The sequence below is a fragment of the Manduca sexta genome, chromosome 17 (assembly GCF_014839805.1).
Source record: "Manduca sexta isolate Smith_Timp_Sample1 chromosome 17, JHU_Msex_v1.0, whole genome shotgun sequence".
Taxonomy (NCBI): domain Eukaryota; kingdom Metazoa; phylum Arthropoda; class Insecta; order Lepidoptera; family Sphingidae; genus Manduca; species Manduca sexta.
In genome coordinates, this window is record NC_051131.1 from 11098444 (window position 1) to 11116664 (window position 18221).

The following is an 18221-nucleotide window of genomic DNA, read 5'->3' on the forward strand; positions in this document are numbered from 1 at the left end:
CATAAGAAATCATTATGCAAACCAGTACGGACTGGAACTTGCCAACAAAATACGCCGGTTGGAGAATTTGAAAACCAAGCGCGCAAGATTCAGCACATCATTGAATTTCTTGAAGAGATGTCGTGACCACAATCTCATCCCTACGTGTGTAAAGCTATCACCTAAGAAAAACATACGAGGGAGCGCTAAAATTCTAAACCAGGCGAGTATAAAACTGTTACGAGCTACCATACATGGAACACGATCCGACCTTCATTACATAAATAATTGTGTTGAGATTTTATCCAATGAACTAAAGACAGAGTTATCAGCATTTGATTTTAAAAATTGCATAGATATCTTAAATAAGCGCGAAACTTCTAAATATAATGAATGCAAAAATAAACACATAATAAAATATAATAAACTAACATCAAAATTAAATGCCAAAAATATTAAGAACACCGAGTGTAGGAATGGAACGCGCGCGACCATAGATAACATACACTCCTGCGCCAACCATGAACAACGCGCAGTGATAAATCTGTCAAAACAAACATTGGACGAAAACACAATTCAGGTTTTATCCAAAGGCTTAAATTTTGCTGTTACACCACGAAGGATGCCGTATGAAGACATTATTTGCAATGTTGAGAACAGTCTTTTAATGAATAATATAAAAAAGGAAGATTCGGAGGCAATACGCCAAGACATTTCGTCAATTTTGCGTCAAAAGAAAATGCCGAAACCAAATCTTCCAAAACATCAATATATCGCTTTGAAGAACTTGCGATCAAGGAAAGACCTTACCATTCTCCGTGCAGATAAAGGGAATGCGACAGTAGTAATGGATACGTCAGACTACAATCATAAAATGGAACAACTTTTATCGGATGGAAGCACGTATAGAATAGTCAAATCAGACCCGACTAACAAGATATTGAAGGCTACTAGCACTTTAATAAAAATTACTCCGATAAATTAAATCTCGACGTAAACTTACTCGTTCCTTCGTGTGCAAAACCGCCTAAACTGTATGGACTGCCGAAGATACACAAGTTAAATGCTCCACTACGTCCCATAGTGAGTCAGATCGACACACCAACCTACAGATTGGCTCAGCACGTAGCAAAAGTGCTTTCACCCCTCAGAGGAAACACTAGAGCATCTGTGAAGGATTCATACCAATTTGTCAGCGACATTAAACACCTACAGTTAGCTGACAATGAAACAATGGTCAGTTTTGATGTCCAGTCTCTCTTCACGAGCTTACCATTACAAGATTGCATCAAAATTGTGTCTAAGAAGTTAGTAGATAATAACATACCTGTGGAATATGCAGAACTACTCCAACACTGCCTTACATCTGGCTATATGTTGTGGAATGATCAGTTCTATGTACAAGTAGAGGGTGTAGCGATGGGCTCCCCTGTATCTCCGGTAGTCGCCGATATATTCATGGAGGACTTCGAGGAGACAGCCCTGACAACATCACCGGTCTCTCCAAGGTTTTACAAACGGTACGTAGATGATACTTTCACAATTTTACCATCGGACAAAGTATCTGCATTTTTAAATCACCTTAACTCCATCAATAATAAAATCCAATTCACTATGGAGTTAGAACACAACAAATCTCTTGCTTTCTTGGATGTTTTAGTCATTCGTAATCCTGATCAGACCTTAAGTCATACTGTGTATCGGAAACAGACCCATACTGATAAATATCTGAACGGTGAATCTCACCACCATCCAAAACAGTTAGCTACCGTGGGCAAATCATTGTTTCAGAGAGCACGAGGAATCTGTGACGAGAAACACCTGGCCGCTGAGCTACAACATGTCAAGCAAGTACTGCGAGACAACAAGCTCCAAATTCCACGCCGCCGTCACAGAGACCGAATGAAACCAGCCACAGTTGAACGTGTTCCGGTTGTACTACCATATGTGAGAGGAGTCACCGACAAGATTGGCTACATCCTGAAGCGTGCTTCAATAAAAACCTATTTCAAGCCGCCTAAGAAGATTAGTCAATTTTTACCACCTGTCAAGTGCCATATACCTCTGCAAGAACCGGGTGTATACAAGATAGACTGCAACTGTGGCCTCTCTTATATAGGACAAACAAAAAGAAATATAGGGACCCGCGTAAAAGAACATATAGCTGACGTGAAACACCGACGCTCTACGAAGTCTGCAGTCGCTGAACATTCTGAAGGAGGCTCCAATCATTATTTGCGATTAGACAAGCCACAAATCCTTGCCAAAGAACACCGATTCCTGCCTAGGATGATTCGCGAGGCTATTGAAATTAAAAACACCCAAATTTCAATAGGGAAGATGGTTGGAAGCTTGCACAAGCCTGGGATCCTGTTCTACATTTAATTAAATCGGATCCCAAAAGACCGGCTGCCAGACCTCAAGACACTGTGAGCTCATTCTGCGTAGATCGGACCGTCAACAGATAAAATTTTAAAAAGTTGTATATTTGAAAAATGTAGGTAGATATTGTAACTTTGACTTTACGGATGAACAACACCTCAGTCCCCCCCGTGACCATGAAGGCTGCAAAGTCTTCGAAACGTCGGGAGAAAATAATAATATAAAAAAACCGCGATAAAATCCGTTTAAATAGTTTTTAGTTTTTATTTCAATGTCTAACATTCGCGTAAACATAAGAAATCATAATGTAAATACTCCATTATTTGCACTGCATTTGTACATTCGTACATAAATTTGTTATCCAAAATCCGTGTCAGTGTCGAATCTAATTAAATTATATTAATGAAATTGATTATGCTAATTAATGTAATTGGTAATTAATAAAAATGTTGATCGGCTTTATAAAGGGATAACCCAATTGTGGTAGTCCAGATTCATCAATTATGGATTGTTGTTGATATTTATTATGAAATGTGTTTAAAAAAATATGTAATAGTTTATATTACTCATAATTTTATTAGGTGTAACAAAAGTTTACATCAGATAAACTTTAATATAAAAACCACGAACAAAAAATCAATAATGCCACAGTGGTGGTAAGTCTCTCATATATGAGAGTCCGCCTGGGTAGGTACCACCGCAATGTCGATTTCTGCCGCCAAGCAACAGTGTGTAGTCACTGTTGTATTCCGGTTTGAAGAATATTTCAGCCAGTGTAACTATTAGACATAATAAGACTAAACACCTCATATCTCAGAATGGCGAGTGCAGTGGGCTGCCAATCAAGACTTTGTAATTCAAGGTGTTGAATTGTGTTTTTACTGTTTATGGGCGGTTATATAGCTCATCATCAGGCGAACGGCAAGCTCGTCTCGTCATGCAAAGCATTGAGCAATAAAAAGAAACCTTCGAAATCCGATGAAAAGACTAAATGTCACAAAAGCGACGAATTGATATAATATAGTGACGTCATCAGGAATCACGATGCACTAGAAAGAAAAAGATTGCGCACTATTCCCACTACGTGCACATTGCAAAATATGGTCTACTGCTTCTTTTATCGAATTTTATTACTGATTTCACAAAAGGGCTTCTTTTTTGTATTACTTATAGAATAATTGTCAAAATCGAACATACTAAAATACAATATCATATACAGGTATATGAAGGTTGAAAAGTCACATGGAAGTTTGTGACTTTTTTTATACATTTATATACGAGTTTTGTTTCATCAGGAATTAGGAGACTTTCAAACTAGAACAAATATTTATCCCTTCTGAGAATCAAACTCACGACCCCTTGTTTTATAAGTTATCTCTTTACGGGTAGTTTAAGGTATAATAATCCTCTTATCGGTTTGAACTTTACAAATAAATTATTTACCCTATTTGAAGTTCTAAAGATTAATCGTATCCTTACTAAAATTATTATTTAAAAATTATTTGTCCAAAATAAATGAACTCGTGAATGATCAGGGTTCGCGTATGAACGTCGCGAATAAGTCTGCGATAATGGACTTTACTCAGCGCATCACAGCAATCGTTTCGGTGTTGGCCCTAAAGTCATCGTGCAACGAAACCAAGTTAGCCAATGCGCAACGGGAGCTAGAAGGTATCAAGAATTGTCCCCGTCCTACTCCACCCAAAGCGGACGGCAAAATGACCTACGCGAGTTCCGTTAAGCTCCGTCTGCCAAAAAAAAGCCCCGGCAATGGAGCCTCGCGCGCCTCTCCCGTGCGTAGTGGCTTACCCGACTAGCGAGCGGACAGCTGATCTCACGTCATCGTCTGCCACGAAACAGGCGCTGTTTAATGCAATTAAACCTAGCGACGACGGGTTTCAAATCGTAGGCGTTAAAAAAACCGCAAAAGCTGGCGTTGTACTTCGCGTTGCCAACGAACGTCAGATTCACAAACTCCAGTCGGTGGATGCATTAAAATCAGCTGGTTTACGTTTAGAGAAACCAAAAGGTCGACGTCCGCGAATTTTAATTAAAGATTTCCCATCCTCAATGGAAGACAAACCGTTTTTAACAGCTTTGTATCGGCAAAATATTAAGGATGAAATGCCAATTAAGGAGGACGATTTCATTAAATCCGTAAAAATCGTTCGGCGACGTAGTTTGGAACACGGACGTAAATGGATAGGCGTGGAAATTGATTCGGAAGTGAGAAAACATCTAGTTGCGACCAAAGACAAACTATTTATAGATTGGGCAACTTGCAGGTTTATTGATGACGTGGAGATAGTCCGCTGCCTCAATTGCCAACAATACGGGCATGTGCATAAGTTCTGCACCATTAAAACACCAACTTGTGCCGTTTGTGCCGAGGCACATGAAACCAAGGCTTGTCCACATAAGGACAATCGTGATTTTAAGCCCGTATGCGCAACTTGCAAACGTTTTAAGAAACCCCACGACCATCGCTGTGGGTCTCAGGAATGTCCGTCATACAAACATAAATTAGAAACCCTCATTTTGTCAACTAATTATTAAATAAATTTAATATGGATAACTTTATTATCGGACAATTAAATCTCCGCAACGATAGGGTGGCGACGTCGGAATTAGATACGTTAGTTCGGGATTATAAACTCGACGTTGTACTTGTAGAGGAACAATATCAACACGCTCGACTGCGTAGCAGAGTCGTACAGCTTGATAGCAGCTCACGAGCTGGCATTTATGTAGCGAACTCTAATTTCACTGTAACTTCAGTGCGTAATCTCATGACGTCACACTGTGCAGTCGCGGAGGTTTCAAATCCGAGCTGTAAGGTTTTCATAGTGAGCTGTTACTTTCAATACTCGGACCCGGTAGGACCACATATACACCATCTCCGCCAGGTTTTACGATCACTTGCAGGTCGTAAAGTAATTATAGGCGCTGACGTTAATGCGTCATCTACTCTTTGGTATGGCAAATATCGATCCACCGATACCGATCGGCGTTGCGCCGTCGAAGATTTCATCGCAGAGATGAATCTTGGTATTCACAATACTCCCGATGCACCACCAACTTACTGTAGCCCTACGGGCGAGTCTTCTATTGACGTCACACTTTCTAGTGGAGACGTTCGACTTGATAGGTGGCGTGTCCTGCCGGATGCGTCATGTAGTGACCATCGCCTGATTGTGTACGAATTCATGCCTAGATTGACACAAGGTTTTATTCATAGCAACTATGATTTTAGATATAAAACTAAAGGGGCTAACTGGGACTTTTTTAGCTCTTTATTTGCTAGACATGCCAGAGATTTTACTCGCAATGATCTCTCACCTGAAACATGTGCTGAACTTATGTCGGCCACGTTCACATACTGTGCAGATGTTGCTATCGGTCGAGGTTCAATTACAAATACTCGTAGATGTGATTGGTGGAACGAAAATCTAGTCCACCTACGCCGAATTTTTCGTAGAGCGCGCAGGAGGTTTAATAGGCTTAAAAGCGTTGTGTCACAGGTGACACTTTTACATCTGCTTTTAATGAACTTAAAATTGCCAGGTCGCACTATAGAGCAGCAGTACAAAAATCGAAAGGTAATTTATTGCGTAAAATCGCCGCGCGGTTAGATAAGGAGGGCCCGTGGTCTCCTTTATACCAAGAGTTTAAAGCAAATAGACCAATTAATTTATCTTACATCGATAATATTAAATTTAATAATAGCTATACGACTGGTATTGAGGAGACTACGGAAGCACTGTTGCATTCACTTATACCCGATGATATTATTAATGACAACAATTATCACAACCAAATTAGAATGTGGGCCGCGGAATTGCCAAACTCTCCAGTCTCAAACCTTGCGACATTAGATGAATTTATTACCATTGTTGCACAAAGCCTCCGGCGAGGATAAAGTGTCTAACAAGATGATTAAAGAAGCGTGTAAATCAGCCGGAGATTCGTTACTATCTGTCTTTAACCGATGTATTGCTGAAGGTATATTTCCGCGAATATGGCGCTCCGGTTTCATTCGAATAATACCTAAAAGTGGCGACAAGGCTCCCGATGATCCCAAGTCATATAGACCTATTACGTTGTTACCATCTTTAGGTAAACTTCTAGAACGCCTCATTGTCCCTCGTCTGCTACCGGGCGGACCAGTATTTCACAAAAATCAATTCGGATTTACCATAGGTAGGTCGACTACAGACGCGGCAATATCGGTTAGAAGAACAGTAAGTATATCGGAACATAAATATGTACTCGGTATCTTCTTAGACATCTCCGGTGCCTTCGACAATGCTTGGTGGCCTATGATACTTCTTAAGTTAAAAATACGAGGCTGCTATAGGAATATATATTCCCTAATTTACTCATACTTCTCGTACGGAACATCCAAACTGAAACTCGGCCACCATGCCGTGTCGAAGTCGCTGAGTATGGGATGTCCACAAGGCTCAGTTGTAGGTCCTTATTTATGGAATTTGAGCTTCGATGATTTTCTTTCAATTCCCTTACCTGTAGGATGCACTTTAACCGGATATGCGGATGACGGCCTCTTACTAATAGAATCTAATAGTAGATCGGGGCTTGAAAGTTTGGCGGATACGTGTTTACAATTAATATCTGAATGGGGTGAAAGAAATCGCCTTACATTCGCACCTCACAAAACGTTCCAACTGCTTTTAAAAGGTATATTAAAATCACCGCCGCGAATAAAATTTAATAATATTGTTGTAAAAAGGAAAGAATCGGTTTGTTATTTAGGTTTGATTTTAGAACGAAATTTTTCCTTTCTAGAGCATATAAAAAAACGTCGGGGAAAAATCAAAACGTAACTTTTACGCCTTGACAAGGATATCGACCTCTACGTGGGGACTGTCTTTCATTACGCTCAAAATCATCTATGGAGCGACTTACTTAGCTTGCATTACATACGGATCACCTGTATGGGCCGATAGGGCAACTATCGGTGCTGTGCGCAGGAAACTGCTCCAGAGTCAACGATTGGCGTTGATATTCTTGTGCAAGGCGTATAGAACTGTTAGTACAGAAGCTTTGCCTGTCCTCGCGGGTGTACTCCCTGTCGATTTGGAGGTACAGCGTCGCGCCGCTATGTATTACTCAACCAGAGAGGATATGGATAAAAAGTTTCTTACGTCTCGCGAGCTCTTAAGAATCGATAGACTATTTAAACCGCACACTGATGTACACAACGAGTTATTAAATGAATGGCAATGTAGGTGGGACTCGTCTTCGAAAGGGCGTCATTTATATAAATACTTTCCGTACGTTCGCGATCGCCTAATTAAAACTTGGCTAAAAATAGATTACTGTGTATCGCAATTTCTTACCGGCCATGGTAATTTTAAGGGTAAACTGTTCTCATTTAGAGTGGTTGATTCTCCTGCGTGCCCATGCTCTGCACCTGGTTACGAGGTTGAACAATCTGCTCATCACGTACTTTGGGAGTGTGGTCTCTGGCATGAAGAGCGCAATATCATGTTAAACAGTATGCAAATAACATCCGGGGTTGTATACTACATGGACCTTGTTGAGACTAGACGGAATTTCCGTGCTTTTCGGCGTTTTTGCCATGCCTATTGTAATCAAATCTAACAGCTCATGTGATAGGACCCTTTCATTTAATTTTATCCGTGGTGCTTTATAACTAGCTTATCTAGTTGTAAACGTCCCTATCCTTGAGGTTAAATCGCCTCCTTACATCATGATTTTGTCACCCGCATTGCTCTGGAGGGAAGTGGACAATTAATATTTCCAACTCCTCCCTATTTTTCTATTTGATTAATTTCGTTGCGGGATAGTGACATATTAGTTTTCCCTGAGACTCGCCGAGCTTCACTGCTCGGTGTCACAAAATGCGTGCCACTGCTGATCCTGGCTTACAGGAGTTGTAGTGGTGGGTGTGAGGGCGGGAAAGTCTCTATCCTTACTAGTTTTTGGTCGCGGCTTCGTACGCAATAGTTCTCTCTCGTTGTAAAGTGTAAACGTGCTATTAGGCGTTATTGGGAAAAAGGTAGCTTATTTTCTTATGAACAGGCATGGCCAAGTTACCCAACTGCACCTGATGGTAAGTCGAGTAGGGTCCAGAGTGTCAACTGACGATAGGGGATTATCCCTCATCAGTCGACACAATTATGACAGCCTGTTTGAAACAGGAAAAAAATATATAACAACTGGGTCTATCTTGGCGCGAAACATCCAAATCTATTTAGGAGCCATTTATTATGGGACTTAACATTGTACGTATCGTTTTGAGATGCAATGGGTAGTATTGCGGCACTTTTAATTCAAAGTATCGGTGATATTGTGGGTCCCCCTTTCCTCTACGTACGTTTGAGATCGAGTTCTTTCGTTGTATGCCATGGCTAATTTATCCATTTGGTTTTTTTAACCCCCAACGCAAAAAGAGGAGTGTTATAAATTTAAGACGTGATTTTGTATTTGTATGTCTATAGGAGCCATAGCATCTCCCAAACAAATGGACATATGTTAAGGTGCTTTTTGGATTGAAAGCTTGTGATCGAGATGGTTCTAGCAATAATTTATGAATACCTAATCAGGTGTTTGAAGCCTGGTGTTGTAGTATATTTATGCTTAGTAAGAGTTAAATTAAAAAAAAAATCGCGATAGACTCAGAAAATATGTTTTATATTAATTGTATCTTGGTTATGATAAGCCACAACACAAGAGTAAAAATAATGAATTTGTTAGCATATACCTTTTTTCGTAACTCTGCTGTTTCTTTTGTAATTCAATTAGTTTATTGCGCATTAAATTTGAATGACAAATAAATAAAACAATATTTGCAATGATAGTAATTTAATTCAAATTCCACGTGCTTATCAAATTCGTGCTAGATATTATCCGATATCATTTTTGCTTGCTACTCAATCCTTACAATACCAATCAAATATAAAAAAACGGTTGGCAATGGTGTCACTGTCTATGAAGTGGTATTAAACTAACAACTATACCATTATGATCATATTTTTACAAATTAATGTAAGTAGGTTCCGTGGTGACGCCACAGCTGTTGTCTCTTGCGGATATTAGCATGTATCCGTCGACTCCCCAAGTGGGTCCCCAGGAGTTCTTCAAGATCCAGAAGGTTTCTTGATTTAGTGTGCCGTATCCTACCAGTGACACCTCGTGGTTTAACATCGCAGGATCGCTGGAACTAAAAAAATTCAACTTAATAAATTTATTTATACTGACAGTGGCGAAAGGTAAAATTTTCTGAAAGGGAACACAACATATATGTACTAATATGCAAAAATGTGATCTGCTTCAGATAATTAGATTGTTTTGAAGCAGGAATCTAGTTATATGGACCCATCGCCATTGCTGACTCACATACAATGCTCTAACCAGAGGATTTTGAAGCAAAAAATATATGACTGAGGATCCTTATAGAACGTAGTCTGAATAGAAAGTATTTAAAACCGCCTATCATCTTATGGGATGACGTTAAGTTCGACGAAACAATGGTGGTCTACATTTACTTCACTGTGTTACCCTTGGGGGATAAGGGTGTGAGCATATAATGTATGTGTGTCAAATTGATGCACAAAGATTTGAAACTGCAAAAGGTCCGAGCTAATAATGACTTCAAAACGTTTCTCATTAATATGGGACATACAGAGCTGGTTTTACCTAAAACAATTAATATAGATTCTCTTACCACGATGCATCGTAGAATATACCTCCGGCGTACAGTTGGAACGAATCAGTAATGTGAACAGACGCAGACAGCGGGCCGTGATTTATTATCGCAACCTTGAAAAGAAAATTATAGTAAAGTAACAACTGAGGCTCGTATTCACAAACGTTACTTGGCTAAGTACGGAGCAATGCTAATTAAGCCTGTATTCACAAACGTTACTTAGCCAAGTACGGAACAGTGCTATAATAAAAAGACTGTTACTCAGTACTTTCAACATGATAGCGTTCGTAGTACGCTCAGAACGTAGTACGTAGGCATTGGGGCGCTGTGATTGTTTGATATTAAGGTTCAACTTTATTTCAGTTGGCTCTTGAATAAATAAAGCAAAGGAAAACTAACAAATTCCCGACACTGTGCCTTTGGCTGTCAATTGCGTCGTCATAGTATTGTTTGTGAATACGGCTGTAAGTCTACAAAACTATATGAACTAGAAAAAAAAAGATGCGTGGATTTGTGTCTTTGTATCGGTATTACCTTTGCTTAATTCAAAAACTTCTAGATCCACGTCTATTTACATAATAGAGTATATTTTAGTTGTTAGAAGATAATACGAATTAATTTACCTTCAAGGCTTCAACATTGTATGGTGGAACATCAGTGAAACCCTTGATCGGGTAAATCATTGTCATGTTCTTGATGCGACAGTAGCCATCCTGCAAGTATTAGATTACAAATTATTAGTTACCCTTTACATTTGTTTCTCTTTCACGTAGAAATGTCTAGAAGTTAACATTGTTAAAGCATTATATTCTTGGAACATTTGATCTTTGCCTTGTTAAGGTAGGGTCCGTATTCCGCCACAGTGGGTAAGCCGTATTGCATCATCCATTCGTACGCTGCGTTGTCGCTGCCGCCGTCGCAACCTCTTGCTCCATGTCTAATCAACAGAAAATGTTTTATAAAATTTTATGAAAGCACTGTAAAACTAACTGCCCAAAAACTGTTATATTTAAAACCAGATTTCGACATAGCTTGCAGCCGGTGGCGAAAGGTCCACATAACCCGTAGCCTGCTGGCTTTCTCTGCTTTATAATTTATGTAAAATTTGATTGTCATCAAAGCGATTTGCAGACTCCTTGAAGCTTAATACCTATATTATGTTGTGTCGGGTTCCCGTTCGAAAACGTCACGCTTCGCCACTGCTTGCAGCTACAAATTTTATTGATATCATATAGACTTGCCGGAAACCTATCACTTAGGGAATTCAAGATTACATGATCGTCATATTAATTCACTTACGGCCAAGCGCAGTCGATTAAAGCCTGATTACTCAAACTGAGAAGCATCCCTCCATTACGACGTGCTAGCGCCCCCTCCATGGCTGCAGTGGTGCCGAATGACCAGCAGGATCCGCAGTCTTCCTGATCTGTTGTACATTGTTTTATATAAAATAAATATAAATATATAAAAATAAATCAACAGCGGCGATGGCCTAATTGGGTGTGGAACGGACTGCCGAGACGAATAACCGTAAAGCAAAACGCAAGGGCTCACATCTCTGACTTCTCTAAAGTCATGTGTGTATTCTTTGTGAATTATCGCTTGCTTTAACAGTGATTGAATACATCGCGAGGAACCCTGCATACATGAGAAGTTCTCTGTAGGAATATTGAGGATATGTGAAGTCTGCCAATCCGCATTAGGCCAGCGTGGTGGACTAAGGCCTAATCCCTCCCAGTGATAGAGCCTTGTCCTCAGCAGTGAGACAGTATATAATGAAGGGTTGAACGATTTTAATAAAAATTTTAGATAATCTTATAATTCCAGAGAGTGATCCTGTGAAAATCGGTAGTGATCAGATAATGATTTTTATGACCTTGGCAATTCTGTGTCATCTTCGGCATCTGGCTATTAGTAATAGTAAGCGCTACCCGTGCGAAGCCGAAGCGAGTCGCTAGTTAACAATAATAACAATTACATTTTATTTAAAGGAGTATAACGCATTCTTATTAACACTAATGTTATTGACTCTTGTTCCATCCGTGTATGTACTTTCTCAAATTGCTTTGCTCTGGCTTCTATTGTATGGCCTATAACTCTAGTTTAGGGATGTCCGTAATTAATTTCAACGTTTAAATTATATTTTTACACATCGAAGTCTTTTCGAAAGTTTAAGATTTGGGATATAATACTTACTTTTAACCCAGGATATGAGTCCCAATAGTCTTAAGTCGTATTCGTAAGGTAGAAGAGGTTCCATGGCTTTGATATGAGAATCCGTGTACGGAAAAGGAATATTGCCAGTTTTTCCTTCAGGTCGCCTCAACAACCCTTGATATCTTTTCATCTCCTCAGGACTACGGTCAGCGAACTGATTTACTGCAAGTTTGTATCCGAGATTCTTGCGGTTGGTGGATCTTATTAGCCTAAGAAGATGATATGTTATAGTACGATACGATACGACAGGTAATAATGACAGCATAAACAGATCTCACCACATTTATAGGTACCATTGTTGACATATCGAACCCTGTACATAAATCTGTATTGAGCTTCGATTTGCTAGTGGTAAGATAGGATACTTTATATCCTGGATAGCGACCACCGTACAAGTTGTTAAAATTTGCCATAGTTCCCCGCGTAAGTGTGTAGCGTTCCGTGATCGGCCTGTGCATATACGGTTTCAACAGGCCGGCATAATTGTATCAACAGTCAAGGGTTAATCATCTCTGGTCAGTCAACATTCTATTAGACCTCACTCCACTTACTATCAGGGGCAGTAGGGTCACTTTTCCGTGTCCGTTCAGAAAAGATTAGGTCATTGTTTGGTTTCGTTGCTAATAGTAGGTTTCCAAAATAACTTGATGCAAAACGTGGCCGTACGTGTAAAACTTACCTCATTTTGTCTTGAAATATTCTCTTTCTCGTAGCATGCTCATCATTATCTTTGTATTCTTTGTTGTGCTTGTGTTTGAACCTTTAAAATAATAACATTTTTTGATTGACGAGAAATTACTATTGATAAAACTTGTGCTAGCATGTTGTTGGCTACAACGACAATGTAAATATAAATTATGTCAGAATCCTGAATATGATATGAACATAATTTAATAAAATGAATGCAGTTCGTATCATCCAGCTCTATAGGTGACATCAAAGAATTATAGGTGGTAACAATGCCGTTGTGCTTGTCATGGTCTATGAGATTATGAGTGCAACTCTTAATTTTCAATACTGTAAATTTTTATTTTATATTCGGATCTAATAAGTTCCTTCCATGGATATACCTATAGATTTCAGTGTGCTAGTAATCATGGGTGAGGATTTTTGTATCACACCAGGTTGCATTAAAAATGACAATAATACAGCAGACTGATACTATCCCTAATATGATTGCAGAGAGAAACCAACTTACGCGTTGAAAACATGATCGACGTGTTTATCGTTTTCAGGATCGATGAAGAGCAGGTGCTGGGTCACCGACTCACTGTCCATCGTGTGCTCTGTGTATTCAACTCCGCATCCATCTGTTACAATTAAACATATTGCAGCATTACTTGACGAAGAAAACATGCTTATTGTGTGTTTTTGGAAAATCGAATATTTTGACGAAAAAAGTAACATAGACGGAAACTGATAGCCTGATTCACTGATTACGACTGAAGGCATGTGTGTAGATTGACGAGTTTTGAGATTACTACTATACGAAAGTTCTATTACAATCTGTATTGTCACATTCCAGTTTAATGAACATTGTAGACAATGTACTGGGCGTTATGAGGTTTAACATAACTTTTTTAGGATGATGAGCGGAATCCAGTGCTCGCGTATTGAAATTATTTTTTTTTTTATGTAGTTTGCATTGTTTATAAGTACTCCAGAATTTTATTATCTTGCGAAGAAATCTATGTCCCTTTACAACTAAGCTGGCTGTATTAAAACGAATGTTTGCTAAACAATAATTTTTCACGTTTAATTTCATTTAAAAGTCTTGAAAATTTAACAGTTTAAATAAGGAATGGCATGTCTTACATTTATCAGTATCGAAGGTGGAATCATCCCAACCCGTGACGAATTCAAAGAAATCCCAAACGTCGTGTTTGCTCAAGTATCCCAATACGTCGTTGAATATTTTCTCCTCATATCTGAAAGGATGTGTGGTATTTTGTAAAAAATTAAGACCTTGTGAGTTACAATATTATGTTTATTGACTGAGGTTTATTGTCACCTTTTGAAAGATGCGATTTTTATAAGTATCCGATAAGCCTGCTCGACTCAATCAAATACTGATGAATTTTTGTTTGACATTTACCTCACTTGGGTTTCTTTGCTGTATTTTATTTGAAATTTATGTGCCTTTTAATGTTAATTTTAATTAGATGACGCTCCTTTTATTTAAAATTAAAGACTTACATAACGGTGTAGACGTCTGATATAAATATAAATACTATGTAGTAAGATTGATTAATGAGTGCCTCGGTGGCGAAGTTGTACTGCATGCGCGGTACGGCAGCGCTCTGAGGTTCGGGTTCGAATCCCGGGTCGGGCAAAGTGATATTTGCATTTTTCTACTCAGTATCAGCCCGAAGTCAGGAATTTGTACTCGATATGGCGATAGACTCGCCCCCTATCACATCATGGGACGGATCACACTTGGCTAAAAGTGGGTTCGCTTGTTGCACCTAGATGCATTCTCTTTCGGAGATAAATGCGTGCTGTGTGTAAAGGTTAATTCTTTGAAATGCAATTGTTTATGTTATTATGTTCTAACATGCCTAATACCTAGGTAAATAAATAAAAAATATCTACTATAAACTATGCTGCCAAATAAATAGTAATAATCTATAAATAGTATAAAATAAGACAACGGACAAATAAAATGTACATAGTTGAAACTTCTGAAACAGGTCTTAACCTACTACCACCAATTTCTAAATAGTAAAGTTGTTTACCTGACTGGTATCCATGCTTGTAATTGGTCGTCGAACACGGCCCAAACGACTTTTCTAGTGTCGATACCCTGTTCTGCATTTCGGTATTCGAATCTTGAAGAGTCCTTATCATTAATGGGATCACGACCTAAAATATGCCACATTTAATTACTGTTACAATATTTAATTATTCGTATATAAATATAATAAAACAAAGTTCCCTTTTCTGTCTGTATGTTATCGATTATCTCAAAATGTACTGAAAGGATTTTTATGAAATTTGGGATGGAGATAGTTTAAAACCCTGGAAAGAGTATAGGCTACTTTCCATTTCGGGAAAATATTTAGTGGGAATATTATTCCGGAGATCTTATTCCCACGGGCGAAGCCGCGAGCAAAAGATAGTGATGAAATAAATATTGACTACGCTGTCGATGTTTGAATACATACATATTATTATGTACAATATCACGCACCTGGAGGTAGGCTGATATAGTTTATCCATATTATGGATTCTGATTTTGAATTTTTTATACCCCTTTCGTTTCCTCGAATTTAATTTATCTTTCTTGGTCGTTTTTTAGAATATCATGCATTGACACTTACGAGCCGTATTAATAAACCGATTTCACCTTTGAGTGCGATCTTAAGTAGACACTTAAAGTATTGAATTTATGAACAAAACTTGTCTTTTAAGAGTTTGTTGTTACCTGAGTCGCCGTGGTTAAAAAATCTGCTGTAGAAACCCGTCACATGCTATGACTTAAGATATTATTTGAGATGTTAATATCGCGCATAAATAGCGACGATATTGAGATTCTAATTATAACTTGATAAAGTTTTAGGTGATATCGTACTTCAGTAGCGATGACTTACTGAGTAGCACCTATCAATACAGCCCTTACAGTATCAGTGGGGTCAGACCATAGACGGTATCGTTGGACTTTACCGAGTCTTTCATCTATAGCTTGAGGGATGATGATAATAAGCATTTCAGCGAGTGATGAGCGTTACTGAATAGTATCCATCAATACGACCCTTAAAGTATCAGCGAGGTCAGACTATAGACGGTATAGTTGGACTTTATCGAGTCTTTAATCTATAGTTTAAGGGTGATGATAATAATGATTAAATCTTACCAGCACACGTAAATCCTTCTACATCAGGTAGAATCGATTCTAATAATATGATGGTAGATTGTCCATCTATTATGTTGCACTTTATGACGGATGACGCGTCTTCGTTAGCCTCGGGATGGATCTAATTCAACATAAAATATCATTGATGTTTATAATAAATATTTTCATTAAATAATGACGTTACAGTAAATGGCACGGTGTGGTCCTTAGCGGAGAACTGTCCCACTTTCTAATTACTTTTGACTATTGCGTTTACGCGTATAGTATGATAATCACTGCTATAATATTATGATGGTTTTTATTTTGTTGTATAATAAATCCAGCATCTTTTATATTTACATATGGCAAAATAGCTACCTCATATTTAGCACCTCCTGGAAATTCTGGGGTACTTCCTTTAACGATTGATTTCACTGCACCATTGTTGTAATCTATTCGAGAAGATTCCTCTGTTTTCCTATAAATAAAGAAATTTGTGTTCTACTGATTATATTTGTATACGTCTGTATAATATACTGTGTCCCGTATATGGTCAGAAGGTAATCCAGTAATAGGTTTGATTACTGTACGATGCAACTGTATTTATTGCGTAACCTACGTTTGATAATTCAAATGTTGATTTGATAATTTAATTGTCTAATGACGATGTTTATTATTTTTATTTTAGCGGTAATTGGAAACATACAATACTTATTACAATATACTCTCATCGAGAATATGGATCGCCTCCTCGTAGCCCTTTGATGCGACAATGACGTGATCTAACTTACCAGGCTCTGTAGTCTTCGCCGTTGCCTGAAGTAAGAGAGACCCGATTTGCCGCCACAGTGTACCTTTCGGGCCATGACAGTTCAGGATCACCCTCCCTTAAGGTTTTACCTAAAAAAAATTAAAATAAGTTTGGAATACGCTCGGAACTAAGCTTAATGGAGGTGTTGTTTTTTTTTTATTTTTATGCTATTCCTTAACCTCCGAGCATTATGAGACAAAATATATTATTTGCTGGTGGTGGGACATATTTTATATCGGCCGGATAGCGACCACCGTCTACAAGTTGTTAAAACCAGCCATAGTGGCCCATGTAAGTGTGTCGCGTTCCGAAATCTGTGTACATCCGATTTCAACGGGCCGGCATAATTGTATCAACTGTCGAGGGTTAATCATCGTCAATGGATATTCTATTGGATCTCATTCCACTTATCATCAGGTGCAGTGGTGTTACTTGTCCTGCACGTATAAAAAAGTCTATTTATTGTTTGTGAGAGACAAATAGTTTAGTGTCATATAGTGCTTTATAATTGAAAGAGTTAAGTATATGCTGTTAGTACTGAAGATATGGCGTTTGACACAACATTTATTGAACGAAATTTTAATGTAAATATTGACGTCAATGACCAGTATCTTTGAGTTAAGCAAACCTTAAACCTATATTTATACTCGTATATTAAACCGAAGAGTTTGATTCTGCGAGCGACTTGATTTTAGGAACTACTAAACCGTTTTTATTATTATTTTAGTAACAGGAAGCTACATTACTCCAGGGTGCTATAGGCAATTTATCCGAGGAAAATATTTATCCTGCAAACTTCTCTACGCGGACGGAGTCGCAGGCAAAAGCTAGTTAAATGAAAAGCAATAATAATCTTACCGAAAGTCACGTCAGTGAAAAACAACAACGCAAAGAAAAACGGCAACATTTTAACTAGAAGTTGGCGTCCAGTGAAAAACACGACCTCAGTAATGGTTTATATATCCGACATAATTAAAATAGTCGCGTTAATTATCAACATTTCGGTAACCTATGATACTAAAAATATTAATTATGATTATGATTATTTTAACTATGATTATAATAATGATTGTAAAACAATTTCGATAGTATGTAGTGTACTTTTAATATTTAATTACATGCAAGTTCTACGTTACAGAAACAATTGAACGTATTATAAGGACAAAAGAATGTTATTCTGAAAACAAATAGCTTAGATTAAATTTCAATTAGGTAATAATTTTCTTTTATTTGTAACTATCGATGTTAAATGGTATGAGGTGGTTATGTAATTCTGAAAACAAAACACTGATGCGGCTACATATTTT

General features: G+C 38.2%; 1 protein-coding gene across 1 annotated transcript; it reads right to left on the minus strand.

The window, feature by feature from the left end:
• Window positions 1-9193: 9193 nt before the first annotated feature.
• On the minus strand, window positions 9194-17868 carry LOC115445283 (digestive cysteine proteinase 2). Its single transcript, XM_030171500.1, has 14 exons — window positions 17773-17868; window positions 16895-17003; window positions 16482-16581; window positions 16125-16245; window positions 15007-15133; window positions 14087-14199; window positions 13470-13581; window positions 12951-13031; window positions 12251-12480; window positions 11354-11480; window positions 10886-10991; window positions 10678-10767; window positions 10073-10167; window positions 9194-9568 (listed from the first exon to the last, which is right to left on the minus strand). The coding sequence occupies exons 1-14, from the start codon at window positions 17819-17821 to the stop codon at window positions 9382-9384; spliced, it is 1647 nt and encodes a 548-aa protein (XP_030027360.1). The 5' UTR covers window positions 17822-17868; the 3' UTR covers window positions 9194-9381.
• Window positions 17869-18221: the final 353 nt, after the last annotated feature.